We start from the raw sequence: 18,239 nt of genomic DNA, 5'->3' as shown, positions 1-18,239 counted from the left end.
AACTACCATCATATATTAGCAAGTCAGAATAGGAGATTTCGAAAAACACCAGGATCAATGTCATAGAATTTAAATCCTCTTACGTCTCCTGCTAATTAAATTATGCCAAACTGGAATGAAAATCGAGAGTTTATAGTAAATTCTCGAAACGAAGATGCCGATAAAATATATGATCATTAAGTCCGGTTTCGATTTGAGTGTGACCTACTGCTGGCAGTCCGACCGAAAGTCGGTTCCGAACTGGTCGTCCTTGAAGCAGAAAAATGCTGTAGCTCTATTTCTCCGGGCCAACCGGACGAGTTTGGTTACTTTTTCTGACTTTTGAATGGTTGGCTATCGCATTCGGAATTCATCTGTATGCTAATCCACTAATGTTTAAAAAAATTTCCATCGGAGATGAGTTGAATCAGTTCTACGGTACTGAATGTCGATTTTCAGCCAATCTGGAATTTATTTTTGAACAGTTGTAAAATAATCTCTGAACTAATTCTGGACAGAAAAATAATGTTAAAAGTTGTTCACAATTTCTTTAGTTTCAACCTACCCTTAATCAATACTACAGTGCCAATGGAGTCCCATTCCTAAATTCAGAATACTTGCGAATGTTGCAAGCTCCAACATCGTCCCAGTTCGAGCTTCTGCAATGAACAGACTTAGTACCAAGAAAACCTATTACTGTAGCTCAGATAATAAACAGCCGCACTTCAGCAAATGGTAAGATATTGCAAACTTAAAAAGCTGCACATAATCTCTAGAAGACCATGTAGATTCGTATACCGAAGGCAGACCAGTTATTGTTGCCGCAACCTGTTACTGCTGGGTAAGATGTAAAAAAGCGCGGAGTAAAAGCAGAAAAAACACCCTAGTCGATCTTAAACGAATGTACCTAGGCAAGATTACTAAAACCGAAACCCGTTTACGTCTGCAGTCTGCGGTAACGCTTCGGGGCGAATTTCGGATTTTTTTTCTCTACCAGCGCAAATATTTGTCAGGGCCGGCTAGCGGTTGCGGTTATTGATGGTGAACGCTGTTGGCAAAACACTCCGAGCTCCACTAGACAGCTGACCCACTCTGCGACTTGTTTGCTGATCTGCATCTAACGATTAGAAAACATGTTGGGTCGCTGTCTGAGCAGGAACAGATTACAGTCGGTCGTTAATTTTAGTACCGCGCGTACTGAGGCGTGTAATAGCGTTTTAATTAGCTGTGAGTTCGGGCTTAATTTAAAGTTTCAACTTACCGCACGAGTTCTCGTCCGAACCATCGTTGCAGTCTTTCTCGCCGTTACAGAACAGTCCCCGTTCCATGCATGTTCCATCACCGCAGGCCAGATAGCCATCCTGGCACAGCGGTTCGTCTGTGATCAGCAGTGGTTTGATTTTGCGCTCGCGATTTTTGCTCTTGCAGTTCTTGACGGCGTCCTTCCAGTCGCACGTCTGCTTCTCGATATCAAAGTACAGACCGGCCGGGCACCGAATGGCTTGCAGACCCTGTGGGGGGAGGAGAAAGAGGGCAGAAAATTCATGATTATTAGTTTTTCCGGCTCATAAAATTTTTCTTTGGATCTAGATAAGGCAACGAATTAATCGATGCTTTTACATGGAAAATTTTGCGTTAATTCGATTCGTGTGGGACTGAAAGTTTTTAAAGCGTTAAGCAACCATCACTTCTCTGCGCTTAGCAATCTATTATAGAACCGTGAAGCGTATCGCATCGCATTGAAATTCAAATCGCTGTAAGTTTGGATTACCCAGTCGCCGCTTTGGAGCAGTTTATGTGTAAATCTGCGATGCGCATCGAAGGTCACCACCATACCTATAGTCGTGTGTAAGTTTCGCTGTTTCGTCGTCGTCGTTTTTTTTTCTGTGCCCACTGCATTTTGTGGTCCGGACGCGCTGAACGGTGATGGTGATGCCATGTGAAACTAATTTGCAATTTCATGGGAGAGTTTAGAAGTGGTGCCAAGGAAAATCGCAAATTGCAGTCGGAACAAATTACATATGCAGTGGCACTTAATTGGCCTATCGAATGGAACCGATTGGCAATGGGCTCGTTGTAGGGGCAATGCGTGTGAAATTGCCGGAAGACTGTTTTGATAGATTATGAGGCAATTTTTGTGTAGGTTAATGAGGCGGTAAATTTAACAAGGGCTTGGAAAAAGATGCAAAGGTAGGAGAACATGGGGAGACTTGACCAAGCGCAAAATTCTATTTTTGGCTAGGGTGTCTTCTATTCGATTCATAAAATTTTTCAAAAATATTTTTATACTTGTTTCGATTTCTTAAGGTAATTTTAAAAGGTTAGAATGAAGAATCCTTTCCTTGCAGAAAGTCTTACCTGATAAATAAATTTGCATTAAATGATGTAATTTTTATCAAACTTTGTATGGACATATCTACTCGACTACTAATTACTATTAATGTACTAATATAGCATCTTTGTCTTTGTGAAGCAGTGAAATGATTTTACATAAATTGGAACATTGGAATAGTTATTACTAGAAGTTGAATGACATTGAACGCAATAACTAATGTTGGGGAGACTTGACCAAGTGGCAATTAGCTAAAGAAAGATACAAAATTCCTGATATTTATTATGCTTTGGTACCTACTGTTAATATTAATCACGCCATAAAAAATCCCATCTCAAACATAAGCCTTTATATTTTAGTATTAGTAAACAAAGTTAGCAATAGTGCGACTGATTTCGTGATGTGTGAACATGCAATGCAAGCAGTACAGTTAATTCTTAAAAAGAAATGCATTAAAAAAATCGAAATTTATCAAATGCAACCCTTTTGTATTTTTTTGCTGCTACCCAAAGATCTCGACAATATGGAAAAAAATAATTACAGTTTGTTTTATGTCATTATTTTTTGTTATGAATTTTTAAAATTCTCTTGGTCAAGTTTCCCCGCAGTGGGGAGACTTGACAAAAAAAACGATCTCGGCAAAACTTTTGTAACTTTTCGAAAATTAAATTAAAAATTCTGCAAAAAATCATGAAGACGCACAATAACTTTGCACATTATATCTCAATCACTTTTGAGGCCTTTTTAGAGATTTATGCAGTTTTTGCTGAAAACCTGGTCAAGTCTCCCCATGTTCCCTCACGCCAAAATCATTACGATCAAACTCTAGAATTAAGCCAATTATACATGGCTCTGATATCTGGATTTTGGATTATTGCTATATAAAATCATTAACATATTCTATATGCATTGATACACAAGTTAAATAATGATTGACATATTTCCTTTTTTATGACATGAGCTGTTCTTTCTACGGTAATTGATTTGATAGATTTGATCATAAAATACCTTATCCAAGGATTCTTTGTATTCCGTTGTTCGGCTTGCAGACTTTCGTACCACAAGTTATCATCATTTGTGTTTTTAGAATAATTTTATCCAATCAGATTCAAGATCTCAACACGGTATATGATAACAAACAATAGAATTATTGCCGTGTTCTTAAAAACCTGACAATTACAAGCGCCAATATTTCATATTTAAATCATTTTATTTCCACGACTTTCGCTTTCTTGATTTGGTTTTCCTGCCACGTTACATAACAATATGTGATTCCATTTTGGATTTTCACGTCATTTAATGTTAGACGTAGGTTAGAAATTGCCCATCATGGGGATGGCTACTGAAGGGGCAGTTCCTCAGTTCACACACGTACACGAATATAGGATCTCAACAGTCATTTAGGTGCGGCTTGAAAAAATCTAACCTGATTTTTGAAAACCGCATTTCCAACAACAAACAACAAATTCTAGGTGGCGGTCTTTCGTTGACAGGTTATTATGTGAAACCACGGAAAATTTCCATAGGTCGACGATTGATCCTTGTCGTCATTTTTAAAACCAAAATGGTGGACCTAAATTTGGAGTAGTGCCCTTTACATAACAACCCAATTGAAAAAATTCTGTTTTATGGTTCACTTGAAGATATCTTCAAGACTAATCTCATAAATTCAAATATAAAATCAATTACTCTACGAAATTGATTCTAGTCAGCCATGAACCTCTCTTAAGGCGAATAAAGCCCATATTTAGGAAGTTTCTCAAGAGTTTTTTTCAAGGGTCTCTTAAAACTTTTAAGTTTTAAAGATTGCATTCTTATAATGGTGTTCAAGACCTGCTTAAAACTATGTTGAGACTACCATAAGTCATGATAGTTTTATGATTTTCTTATTCAAGAACACTTACTTCGAATGCACTTAAAAACTGTTTTATCGAATAGAGAGCTCGTTTGTAGTCGGAAACGATCTGTTTGAAATTAAAATCAATCGGTCATATGAAATTCCTTTACCAAAATGGGTGAGAACGAAAATCGATATAATAAGTAAAGTCCCACATCAAATTGCATTACGACAAAAACGCTGTAGAAAATTACCTAGTGGACCGATCCTTTTAAAACATTCTGACAATAAAATATATCTAATTAGTAAGCTTTAGACATATTTATTTTATTCAACTTCAATACTATTACCGTACGCTCGCACCTTACGTTTAACTCCACTTGTTAGGTTTTGTACAACGTCTGGCTGCAGCTTCTTCTGGCTGGTTTCCAGGACAACATTGGAGTAGTGCACGAAGCTAGATCCGGCCAGAAGATCGTATTGCTTCAACAGAGGAAGCATACGCTTCTGTAGACGCTCTTTGAGGTAGATCTCCCCGTTTACAGTCCCAGTAGTCACGAACGGCGCACCCCGTTTGCCACATGAGCAGATCGCTTGCTAAATCATGTATTAATTGGAAAACATTAACTGTTTCTACTTTCTTACTCCCTCCGAAACTTCGAACTTTTATTGGGCGGTGAAGAGCAGTGCGTGCTAGTAGGTACTAGTGCAAGCAATATTCGCAACTGTGAGTGAGGGGGTTTGCTGTACTGGTCGAATAATATTTTCATAACACGGGGCGACTGGTTGAACGTTGTGTCGTTGTAGCAACATCGTCGCCACCTTGAAAATAACAATTTTCTACAATCTAACGTTACAGGAGGCCCACGATGTCCGGCCTTCAAAAAGGGGACTGCAACGGCGACGCTTCGTAATCGCCGAAAGCAATGGAGTCTTCTTCTGCAGCTGCTACGCACCTCCGCGGTGGACGACCGATAGATTCACAGAAATGCTTGATAAGCTGACAGAAGAGCTTATCGATCGGAGACCTGTCGTTATAGCCGGCGATTTCAACGCTTGGGCAGTATAATGGGGCAGCCGCTTTATCAACTTAAGGGGGAGTAGTCTATTCGAGGCCTTTGCAAAGCTGAATGTAGAAGTTGCAAACGACATTGTTGACGTTACCTTCTGCAGCACCGGGCTGGTGGAAGTTTAAATTGGAGAGTGTGCTAGGGGTACATCCACTGCAACCACCAAGCGATCCAGTACACTATCGGAAGCAATAGGCAGTCGGAAGCGCGTGTGATTCAATCAAACGAGTGGAGGTAGAAAACAACGAAGTTCGACAAGGGAGTCTTCTTCGAGGCGTTGAGGCGTGAGTGACTTCAGTGCAGACGAAGTGATAACGGCATTAGCAAGAGCGCGCGATGCAACCATGCCAAGAGAAGGTAAACCAAGGTACGATCGCCGCCCAGCTTTCTGGTGGAATTCGGCGATTGCCAACCAACGTGCATGCTGCCACCGAGCCCGGAGGAAGATGCAGAGAGCCCGAAACGTCGCGGAAAGAGATGATCTAAGACCAGCGTACAAGGAAGAAAGAGCCGCACTTAACAAGGAAATCAACTATGCTATATTTCACCCTAAGGAGGAAAATTTGGTAAAAACCAAAATTTCTCACTAGGGTGAAAATTTGTTGGTAAAAACCAGTCTTTGTACAGGAGGGCACAAATCCTTATTTCATACTATGTTGCGTTTCGGCTTCGCCTCATCAGAAACCGACACTAACACATTGTCGGAATAGATTAGCGCTGGTTAGTGCTTTCGCATAGGCCTGCTAAGCCAAGACAAGTTTCGGCTTCACTTGTGTCTCATCGGCATAAACAGAACTTCTGCTCGAACGGGACATCACGTTTGATCAGTCGTTTGATTGAAACACATAGTGTGTTTTAGTTTTAAGGGATTTGCGTCAAGCCGGCGCTAATCTATTCCGACAATGTGTTAGTGTCGGTTTCTGATGAGGCGAAGCCGAAACGCAACATAGCATGAAGGAAATCAAGCTCAGTAAGCAAGGCTGCCTGGAAGAGCTTTACCGCAACGCCAACTCCAACCCGTGGGGCGGCGCCTGTAGAGTTGCCATGGCGAAGATAAGAGGACCGGCAGTACCACCGGATAGGTGCCCGGAGAGGATGAAAGTCATCGTAGAAGCGCTATTTCCACAGCATGAACCACCGGCCTGGCTGCCCACGCCATACGGAACGCAGTATGACTACGAAGAAGAACCAACGAGGAGCTGATGATTGTGGCAAAAACCTTGAGAACCATGAAGGCCTTGAGACCCAACGGTATCCCCAACGTGGCTCTGAAAACAGCAATCCTATCGAACCCGCATATGTTTAGGACCGCGGTGCAAAAGTGTATCGACGATGGTGACTTCCCCGACATCTGGAAGCGACAAAAGCTAGTGCTATGGCCGAAGCCAGGCAAGCCCCCTGTTGGATGCAATCGGCATCCAACGGCAATTTCGGTCGGAGAGTGTATCATCAACTCAAAGCGGGAAGTTAGACAACTGGGAGTGATATTAAACGACCGGCTAAGCTTAAATAGCCCCATCGACCACGCATGCGGGAGGGCCGTAAAAGTGATCTCGGCACTATCTCGTATCATGCCCAACAACTCGGCGATCAGCAGCAGTCTAAAGTGAATACTGGCGAGTGTCTCCACATCGGTGCTTAGATATGCAAGACCTGCTTGGGTCACGGCACTGCAGACGAAGAGGAACACATCTCGGCTGAACTGCACGTTCAGGCTGGTGGCCATGCGGGTGTCTAGCGTGTATCGAAGTATCTCATCAGAGGCAGCCTACGTGATAGCTGGGACGGTTCCCAGAAACCTTCTTCTCGAAGAAGATAGCGAGTGTTATTGGGATCGAGGCACGAGAGGAGTCCATAAACGAACCCGAGCTGACACCTTAATCAAGTGGCAGCATCAGTGGGATAAAGTTGTAAACGGAAGATGGACCCATCGACTAATTCCATGTCTGTCGGTATGAGTGAACAGAGCGCACGGTGAGGCGTACTTCTACATGACGCAGTTCTTGTCTGTCATGGCTGTTTCAAAAAGTATCTGAACAGGTTCGGCCACGCAAGTTTGCCGTTCGGCATCGCGTGCGGAGATGCAGAGGAAACGCATGAGTACGTGGTCCTCGAATGCCCGCGATTCGAGCACGAGCGAAACGAAATGAGAACCATTGTCGCGTGAGGACGATAACATGGCCAATATTGTCGAAATAATGTGTGAGGACAAAGAAAAATGGGACTTGGTGGACAGAACAGTCGTTCAGATCATGTTAGCGTTGCAACGAAGCTGGCGAGAGGAGCAACGACCAGCAACGTAGCAGTATACGGCCTCGGGTTGGCGAGGCACCGATGAATCGGAAGTTACACTCCAACTGGAATCGCCGGACCGGCACTTGACAAGTCAGTCTGAGGAAGAGAGATGAAGTAACCCACCGGGCGCGACCGGAGTAGGCTAGATCCATCGCCGGGAACTAGCCTGAGCGTACGCATTGTCGACGGTAGGTCGTCGGGGCACCTGAGAACTGGAAGTCATACTCCCCCCCCCCCCCCGGAATCGCAGGATGACCTCGGCACCTATCCGACCAGCATCGAGATAACGGTTTCGAGAGAAATTTCAACATCGGGAAATCTCTCCGTCGGAGTAGACTAGGCCCACCGCCGGGGACTAGCTCGAGTAGATCGGAAAGTAGACCATAAACCTTCAAATGGTCGTCGGGGCGCCAGTGAACTGGAAGTCACTCTCCACCCAGAATCGCAGGACCGACCTCGGCATCTGCCCGTGTAGCATCGGTTTCGGAAGATCCTCCACTTTCACTGACCTCGGCATTCTGCCGGACTGCATCAAAGGATCCGTCAACGGTTGCGGGAGACATTCTTTGGTCAGGGATCTCTCCGCCAAGGTAGGCTAGATCCACCGTCGGGGACTACGCCGAGTAGCATCGAACACGACAAACCATCAGTATAGGGTCGTCAGGGCGCCGGTGAACTGGAAGCCACCCTCCAACCGGAATCGCTGGATCGACCACGGCATCCTACTGGTCAACGTAGAGAGGAGGACATGTTGAATATCATGCCGTGCAGGACTGATATGGCGGTTATGAGACCAGCGAAATAGCTAGACCTGGAATCATGGGAAGTGCATTAGCACGCCTCCCCCCGAAGTAGTCATTTCAAATGGAATCGTCGGACTCCTTTGTGGAGTTTAGAGAAGTAGGGTTCAGAGTTATCTTCTCTGTTCAGAGTCCCTCACTCTGGCACACGATGGACGAAATCGGTAGTATGGTCTAACTACTGAACGTGTGCTGGGTCGGCGTAAAAGCTTTATCACCAAGTAAAAAAACACACACATACATACATACACACACAGCGTCGGGGACAATCCATTCCATCGATGCGCGCGCTGAAGCACCTGGGTGTGATGGTTGACGATCAGTTGAATTACAACTGCCATGTCGACTATGTATGTGAAAAGGCTGCGAGAACAACTAGCGCATTGGCAAGGATCATGCCGAATCACGGAGGGGCAAGAGGCAGCACGAGACGTCTCATCCTCAATCCTGAGATATGGCGTACCGGCCTGGGCTGCTGCGCTGAACTCAAAGCGGAACCGGACGAAGTTGACAAGCACTTTTCGCCTAATGGCTGTTCGTGTCGCAAGTGCGTACAGAACGATATCGTCGGAGGCGGTATGCGTAATTGCCGGGATGATTCCCATCTGTATCACTCTGGCTGAGGACGTAGAATGCTACCAGCGGAGAAATTAACGTAATGCAAGGAGACTGGTTCGAGCGGACTCGTTGGCTAAGTGGCAGCAAGAGTGGGATTACTCGGAGAAAGGAAGGTGGACCCACCGACTCATCCCAAATGTGTCTACTTGGGTACATAGGAAGCATGGAGAGGTGAACTTCCATCTGACGCAGTTTTAGTCCGGGCATGGATGCTTCCGGAAATACCTACATCGGTTTGGACACGCTTCGTCACCCCTTTGCCCGGAGTGTGTGAACGTGCAAGAGACACCGGAACACGCGGTCTTCGAATGCCTCAGATTCGAAGAAGTCCAAAGGGGTATGCCTGATATAACAGTGGATAACATCGTCGAAGAGATGTGCCGCGACGAGCATATCTGGGACGCTGTCAACAGAGTTGTTACGAGTATACTCTCCGAGCTGCAAAGGAAATGGCGAAGGGACCAACAAAGTAACGACATTGGTTAGAACGCCGCAGTAGAACCACAAATAGGGTTTCGGGAGAAATTCCGCCGCCGGGAAACTCACCGACGGTGTAGGCTGGCTCCACCGCCGGGGACCAGTTGAATAGTACGTGATGTAGCACCGGGCTCGGGTCGTCGGGGCGCCAGCGAACCGGACGTCAGGCTCCACCGGAATCGCCGGACCGACCTCGACACTCTACCGGGTAGCTCGTGAGTAGGCTAGATCCACCGTCGGGGATTAGACCGAGTAGACCGCGTCGAATAGCCAGAAATGGGTCGTTGGGGCGCCAGTGAACCGGAAGCTTCGCTCTACCCGGAATCGCTGGATGGACCTCAGCATCTGCTGGCTGGCCGTTGAGTAGGCTAGGTCCACCGCCGGGGACTAGACCGAGTAGACGTGGCGGGGAGCTTAATGGCTCACAGAAACGTACATCGGTATCGGGAGCGGTCTGCCGCCGTGGAATTCACGATAGGGCTGATACGGCGCCGTGGACTACCCAACAGAATCGTGACGAAAAGGGGAGCTAATTGCCTCACGAAACAAACACCGGTAACGAAAGAAATTCCGTTGTCGGGGAACTCTCAATCGGAGTAGGATAAGCGGTAAAGTTGGAAGATTTTAGTAGAGCTAAATGGCTCAAGAAAGCGGGTATCGGTGTCGGGGGAAATTCCTTCGTCGGGGAACCATAGGTCGGAGTAAGATAAGTTCGCCGTTGAGCACTATCCAAGCGGATCGTGATAAGGCCGGGAGCTGAATGACTCACGGAAACATGAGCTGAATGGCTGAGGGAATCAGCACCTAAACGGCTCACCACAGGGACGAGAAATAAACGGCGACGTAAGATGGAGACAAGAAGCAAGAGAGGAACCGAGAGTTAAATCAAAGCTCATAGGTCGTGCCACTCCATGCACCAAGCGAGGCTCCGAGATAGAGCAGCAGAAAGAGTACGATGAGTTCCGTGGGGAAGAAGGGTGTAAAAAGTAAGGAATGTTTTTAGTGGTTAGGCACGAACGTGAGTCGTGAGTCCCACACAGTGCCAATACACTACAGGCCAGGCTTTTGAAGCTTTTTTAACCTTACTATAAAAAAAAACACACGCGTGCCTGGATTGGGTTATCGATTTTTAGAGTGACCTTAACCTTTCTATATGAGTAAGGCAAAAAAAATCCGTTTTGTTTTTCAATTAACATTCCCCTTCACCAACAGAAGGCTTTGAAATCTATTTATATTGTGTTGGCGAATCCCCTTCAGATGATTTAGAATTAGGATTATTCATTTTCGAGCCTCGCGCAAAAGGAATAGCGATTATTTGGTTGCTCGAGTGTCTGTCGCTTTTAAAATCCCAGGGCCCCCTAGCCCGGGTCCAGTGTGCCCATGTCTAAAGACGGTACTGACGCGATCTTTATTTTAACGATAGTTTTATAGAAAACGCTAGAAGGTTGTGACCGTTACGCGAACCTAAGGCTAGGTCACATTTTCCAGGTAAGATTTTTAATTGTGCTCATTCTTAGGAACGAAGCAAAGATGATGATACCTATTTAACCGCAATCCAATCACTGTAAGCCGAGCTATTAATGAAATAGTGCGACATCCTGACTAATGAGATGAATACGGGCTCGTCTACCCTACAATTCGGATTATTTCTTCGGATAAATAAAGATAAATTATCGTGGTATCGTTTTCGTGCTCTCTGCTTTGCTACCGCTATTACAAAACACGAAAATACAAGTCTGTCGAACTTTTTTGTTGCTTTTCTTTGAAGTGAAGTGTAAATTTTGACACCTTTATCGATTTTTAGGAAAATTAAATATTGTCACCTTCCCCGTGAGAAGGGGAAAATTAAAAAAATTGTATCGGGAAAATTATTCTCACGTAATTTGTGGAGTCGGAGAATTTTGTGACTCACTTTATCTCGGAAAAGTTGTTCTTCTTGCGTGAGTTCTTCTTACGTGAGTGAGTGAGAATTACAATGCCTGCTTACAACGCAAAATATATTCTGGCAAAGAAACAGGATAGTTTATAAATGTTAAATGTTAAACTCATAACACCGTACAACAGATCAACACAAACGAATTTGAAGATGGAAAAACCCTATTACAACGGTTACAGCTGTGTGAGTTCTCGCTGCAAAAATACATGCATGCCCAAAAATCATAAAAATGCTTAGTACGATGGTAAGTTATTTTGTTAAAGAAAACGAAAAATTAAAAATGGTTTAAAACAAAAAAAAACTAATAAAAAGTATTCCTGACATAGGAATATTTCTTCGTGTCCGTTACGAATACTTTGCATCTCGATAGTTACTTTCAAGAAGGCAAAAATCAACCATTTAAAACTAAAGTCGCGAGAAAAATTATTAAGTGTTAATAGTACGGAAAAGTGGTAAATCAAGCAAATAACAAAAAACAGAGAAGCATCCTAAGTACATTAATAATTACAGAGTTAAGGGGCAAAACCCCGACTGACGCTGTTCAGATAATAGACCGAAGCCGCGCTCTGATCGTTAGCGGCGAGAGCTTTCAGCTGCCCAGCAAATGGGTAAACTAAATACACAACATAAAATGCATATCTATTACTAAATATAAAACTCTTTCATGCAGTAAAGCTATGTAACTCTAATCAGCTCATGATGAGGAATTAGGCGCTATTTTGGAGTTTACTCGGTGCGTTGAAATGTTCACAAAAGAATAAGACGCCACGCTAATTAATACAATATAAAATATTGAAACATAAAATGCCTCCTAACCTGGTTTTTATAATCCATCCACTACTTTAAAACTATAACCACGAGAGGAGGACAAACATGCATTGATACCGCACGCACACTGTGGAACCGTTGTGTTAACCTAAGGTTCTGACCGATGCGCCGAGGGGGGGTCACGAACCGATGCTAAGTTTGGCCTCAAATGTGCCTGACCACCGTGGTATACCCTTAGAACACACCTACACACTCACACACAAGGCTAGACTAATCAGAAGAAACATTAAACTATATAACTGAAAATTAGAAATCGAATGGATCCTATGAATTGTATGCTCTTCACATAGATTTTTACAATAAACCAACCATCTACCAGCGAACAACGTTTGTGAATTCTTTTGCCAGGATCAGTTCACTTGTGGAATTCGAACCAAAAAGAAAAGGTGAGGAAAACGAGTTACAGCACCAAAATCATCATCCGTGAGTTATGTTGTATAATATAAATCTCTGGCTGGCAAACCCCTTCTAAAGTTAACAGGTGAGTTTTAGTACACACACGTGCCGGCCGGAAGGCTACACACTGAACTAACCAGCAACAATGATGCTCTACAAAAATTAATCCCGTGGTAGTACCCGGTAGTGTATGAAATGAAAAACATTGCCCGGTTATGGTTACCGACGACGCGTGTTCGACTTATACTAACCGACTGAGCACCCCAAACGAACCCAAGTTCAAAGTACCAATTATGCATTGACAAACACTTACCGACGATGTACACTGGATGACATCACGACAGCTGTCGCCCTCACCGGGCACTAATCGAAACCATTCACCAGCGTCTTTGTCCTTGCAAAGCTCTTTCTCAAACGATTCTTCCTTTTTAGTCTCCTCCGCCTGTCGCTTCGTTCGTACGGTGGCCGTGGCTGGAAGGAATAGAAAAAATAGAATAAATTGGTAATTTGAATTCAATGCAACTTAACGAGCCAGGAAAGAAAAATAAACATAATCCTATCAACAGAAAAAAAAAGTTCCTTGAAGCCTAATTTGGACTGAAACAATCAAATAATACCACCCGTCCGTAATTTATCACGCATTATTCAATCACGCTCATCATCAACACCAGCCAATCATCTCATGTGGTAATAATGATACCGCACGTGATGTGTTTTTTGTTTTGCTCAAATTATCATCCTTCGCGTCGAATTATCGCATCGTTTCGTTGCAACTGTTCCGTATCTGGAGTTTTGCAGTTACTCATCACGGAAAATGATATAATCTGTGTGTATTGGGTAATTTTCGGCAGCTAACATTTTGGCTAAACAAACCACTTCTCAATACATAATGGACTTGTCAAAAATTTAGGACGCATTGATATGTGTCAAACTATTAGTAACATGCGGGCGTGACCGTCGGTCGATAAAGGTTTCATTTTGATAGAGTGAGCACACCAATTCGCTAATTGATTGGGTTATGGGTTAGCCTATATACAAAGGCGGAACTACTTATGCAAAAACTGATGATTAAAACTTAAGATAAATAAGCGCTGACAGTAAGGAATTTGTGCCAAATTTACTTAATTATACAACTGATAACATTATTGATAATAATTAACCCCGCTTGAAATTTTTTTTACTATCCGTGACCTGTTAAAGCGAGACTCAGTTCAATTAATTTTTATATTCGCCCAAAAAAAATTCGAAAGAGCATGGTGAATGTTGTTCAATGTTATCCACTCATGCCACTTTCAATCTCATCTCTTTCATTGCCGCCGAACGTGAAAGGTGCCATCGTGTAAAATAGCGATATCCATGCTACGAGTGGCAAAGAATAGACTCACAGCACAGCAACGGGGTTGGCCTAAGGTTGAGCAGGTATCAGTTTCAAAATTATAGTGTGCAATAAAAACTTCAAATGTCACCGGAGAAAAATATGCCGATGGCTTCGGGGTCCAACACTGAAATCGAATTGATTTATCAAGCACGGAGAGTAACGCTGCGGTTACTCGGTGCACCACCGCATCATCAGGCTGCGCATTCATAAGCAAGCTTTTGGGCGCTTGGGTCGGGGAGGAATGAACACATTTTTCTTTATGTTTGTTTCAAGGCACGACTTTCTGATTCGGTCGATTCGCCCGGGTGATGCAAGTTCTAGGCATTCCGCCGGTCCCGAGCGATCAGATCGATTCGGATAATGGCGTCGTTGTGTTGAGTTGTGACATATGAACGAGTAGAAGACAAATGTTTCTTCGCGACATTTGATCTTTATACATTTCGTACTCTCCCATAAATTGGCACCTTTTTCATTGTGCCTGCCAGTAAACTCGCTAAAACTACGTTTCAAATGGAGTTGTTGCCAGGCGAGATGCGATTCACTCGTTTCGTTATGGTGTTGCACTGGCGATAAAAGAAGGGTCGGTGCTCATCAATATTAGGAGGGGAATCGCGGTTTGAATTAGACATCGATGGAAACATCGTAATAATAACGACCCTCAACGTTAATCGACGATTATATTTTTAAAATCTCCGTGGGGGAGGTGGAGCAGTTTTTTTTATTAATGGCTATGCTGTTTAGGGGTCGTTCCACGCCAGATTCACGGCATTTTTTTTGTTCTTTGATTTCATATATATTATTTATGAAAAATAAATATTTTGATGGCCACTTCTGTGAGAGTAAGTTCTATTTGCTTTAATATCAAGCGATGTGTAGGTCTAACGCTAGTTAGTTGAATGTCAAACGCTATAGTATTTTTCCGCAATGGTAGTACTTTTGTGTACTGTGGCATACGCATTTCACCTCACAGCCGGGCCTAACGATACTGTACTGTTTGTGCAGTGGATAAGCAACAAAGCTGTACGGGAGCGTTCATATAAACCGTACCATTTGGTCGCGCTATGCACCAAAGAGGTTAGTTTCTGTACCGCTACCGTCCGCCATATGGACACTTCTAAACTTTTGTCAGTAAATTTATAAAAAACGGTTTTCATTTCAAGGAAAAATGCGCGCTTTCTCAAATTTGTTCGACCTTCTTCGGACTGACTGTGACCCGAAGTACTGAATAAAATTCGTTCAAACTTTGTCGACAGGATGTTTTGAGTTTCTTTAGTCTTTTCTGTAATTTTCAATAATGAAGAAATCTATCACGTCATATTTTTTATATTGGAATGTACAATAAAATAGAAGTAACCGGTAAAATCTGGAATTTGCTTACATAAAGTCAAAAACAATCATTAAAATTATCATCCGAAGACAATGGGAATTTAGGAAATTTACAGGAGCACGGCATACATATACTAGGCTAGCTCGTTAGAGCGTAAACATTTGACGAGAGCGCGTCATAGAAATCGTCGACGAAAACAATTACATGAAATTCATATATTGTTTGCTTCTAACGAATAATCGGCACCCGGTAAATCACAAGGAAGCTATGCGGATGTCCAAAACCTTTGCTATGATCAGAAAATTACGGTGGGATATGTTTTCTATGGCATCCATCCAAATTCCCGATTTACGCTAATAATCACATAGATGCACTGATTATCTACTGTGTCTAGTGTAATTATGGCGTAATTTACGTCAAAAATACATTGCACACTATTTTTTCCACCGTAAGAGCTCAAATATTGTCAATTAACAACTTTCGAGAAATCCGTTTGTTTATCTCAACGATTTCTCTGACGTGACCGATAACTGTCAATTCGCGGAATAGCAAGCCTCCTTTCTGTGAGCCGTGTACAGGAGAATTTTGATTAGGTGTTGGTTTTCACAATTTTCACTGATTTAGGAATAACAGTAACTGTAGCGAACGATGTTTTTGTGTGACACAAATGGTTGAATATACTACATACGGTTAAAATGCAGCGCTCATGTCAATAATTAGACTCTTTTATAACGAAAACACCGATTTAATCAACTTAGCAAAGAAACAAATGATTTCAAATATCACTATTTGCAAATAACGTGAGTAAAATAAAAAAGCATGAGATGAATTAAATAATTAAAAACAATAAAATTAACAAAATTAATCGAATTGATAAAACTATTAAAATTAATACAATTAATGAATAACCTAATAATAATTAATAGAACAATCAAATCGACAAAATAATAATATAAATGAAATAGATAAAATCAATAAAATTGATAAAATTATAACATAAAAACCGATTTAATCCACCTAGCAGTGAGATGAGACATTTCTTACATATTTCACTATTGGATTAGTTTGCAGAACTCACGAGAAGTAGGCTTCCAACTAGAGGTGGGATGAAAACAGTTTCTAGTCTTGCACGAATAAAATCTCGAATAAACTGAATAAATTATAGAAATCAACAAAACGACCGAAATAAAAAAGTAAAGCAAAAAATGAAATAATAGGTTTTTAAATTCATAAAATAAGTAGAAAAATTAATATAAATCAAAATTATAAAATACACGAATCAAATTAGTTTAGGTTATTAAATAAAAATTAAGATTATATTTAGAAATAGTTATAAGATTAATAAAATAAATTGACTCATACTAACAAATTGAATGAAATATAACGAATGACTGTACATGAAACGCATAAAATTAAAGATATGAATAAAATGAATCAAAAGAATCAAATGAATCAAATGAATCAAATGAATCAAATGAATCCAATGAATCAAATGAATCAAATGAATCAAATGAATCAAATGAATCAAATGAATCAAATGAATCAAATGAATCAAATGAATCAAATGAATCAAATGAATCAAATGAATCAAATGAATCAAATGAATCAAATGAAACAAATGAATCAAATGAAACAAATGAATCAAATGAATCAAATGAATCAAATGAATCAAATGAATCAAATGAATCAAATGAATCAAATGAATCAAATGAATCAAACGAATCAAATGAAACAAATGAATCAAATGAATCAAATGAATCAAATGAATCAAATTAATCAAATGAATCCAATGAATCCAATGAATCCAATAAATCCAATGAATCAAATGAATCAAATGAATCCAATGAATCCAATGAATCCAATGAATCAAATGAATCAAATGAATCCAATGAATCAAATGAATCAAATGAATCAAATGAATCAAATGAATCAAATGAATCAAATGAATCAAATGAATCAAATGAATCAAATGAATCAAATGAATCAAATGAATCAAATGAATCAAATGAATCAAATGAATCAAATGAATCAAATGAATCAAATGAATCAAATGAATCAAATGAATCAAATGAATCAAATGAATCAAATGAATCAAATGAATCAAATGAATCAAATGAATCAAATGAATCAAATGAATCAAATGAATCAAATGAATCAAATGAAGCAAATGAAGCAAGCAAATGAAGCAAATGAAGCAAATGAAGCAAATGAAGCAAATGAAGCAAATGAAGCAAATGAAGCAAATGAAGCAAATGAAGCAAATGAAGCAAATGAAGCAAATGAAGCAAATGAAGCAAATGAAGCAAATGAAGCAAATGAAGCAAATGAAGCAAATGAAGCAAATGAAGCAAATGAAGCAAATGAATCAAATGAAGCAAATGAAGCAAATGAAGCAAATGAATCAAATGAATCAAATGAATCAAATGAATCAAATGAATCAAATGAATCAAATGAATCAAATGAATCAAATGAATCAAATGAATCAAATGAATCAAATGAATCAAATGAATCAAATGAATCAAATGAATCAAATGAATCAAATGAATCAAATGAATCAAATGAATCAAATGAATCAAATGAATCAAATGAATCAAATGAATCAAATGAATCAAATGAATCAAATGAATCAAATGAATCAAATGAATCAAATGAATCAAATGAATCAAATGAATCAAATGAATCAAATGAATCAAATGAATCAAATGAATCAAATGAATCAAATGAATCAAATGAATCAAATGAATCAAATGAATCAAATGAATCAAATGAATCAAATGAATCAAATGAATCAAATGAATCAAATGAATCAAATGAATCAAATGAATCAAATGAATCAAATGAATCAAATGAATCAAATGAATCAAATGAATCAAATGAATCAAATGAATCAAATGAATCAAATGAATCAAATGAATCCAATGAATCAAATGAATCAAATGAATCAAATGAATCAAATGAATCAAATG

The 18,239-nt window shown here is 40.9% G+C and overlaps 1 protein-coding gene across 1 annotated transcript in view; it reads right to left on the bottom strand.

Annotated features, from left to right (window-relative positions):
- LOC131686736 (chitin deacetylase 1) overlaps positions 1-18,239 on the bottom strand; it is a 75,829-nt gene that overhangs the window by 44,699 nt on the left and 12,891 nt on the right. Inside the window, exons 2-3 of the mRNA XM_058970673.1 lie at positions 12,882-13,039; positions 1,241-1,490 (exon numbers count right to left, since the gene is read on the bottom strand). Coding sequence (XP_058826656.1) covers positions 1,241-1,490; positions 12,882-13,039 — 408 coding nt within the window. The remainder of the gene's footprint in view (positions 1-1,240; positions 1,491-12,881; positions 13,040-18,239) is intronic.

This window comes from Topomyia yanbarensis, chromosome 3 (assembly GCF_030247195.1).
Source record: "Topomyia yanbarensis strain Yona2022 chromosome 3, ASM3024719v1, whole genome shotgun sequence".
NCBI classification, from domain to species: Eukaryota; Metazoa; Arthropoda; class Insecta; order Diptera; family Culicidae; genus Topomyia; species Topomyia yanbarensis.
This window is presented reverse-complemented; position numbering and strand designations above follow the sequence as displayed.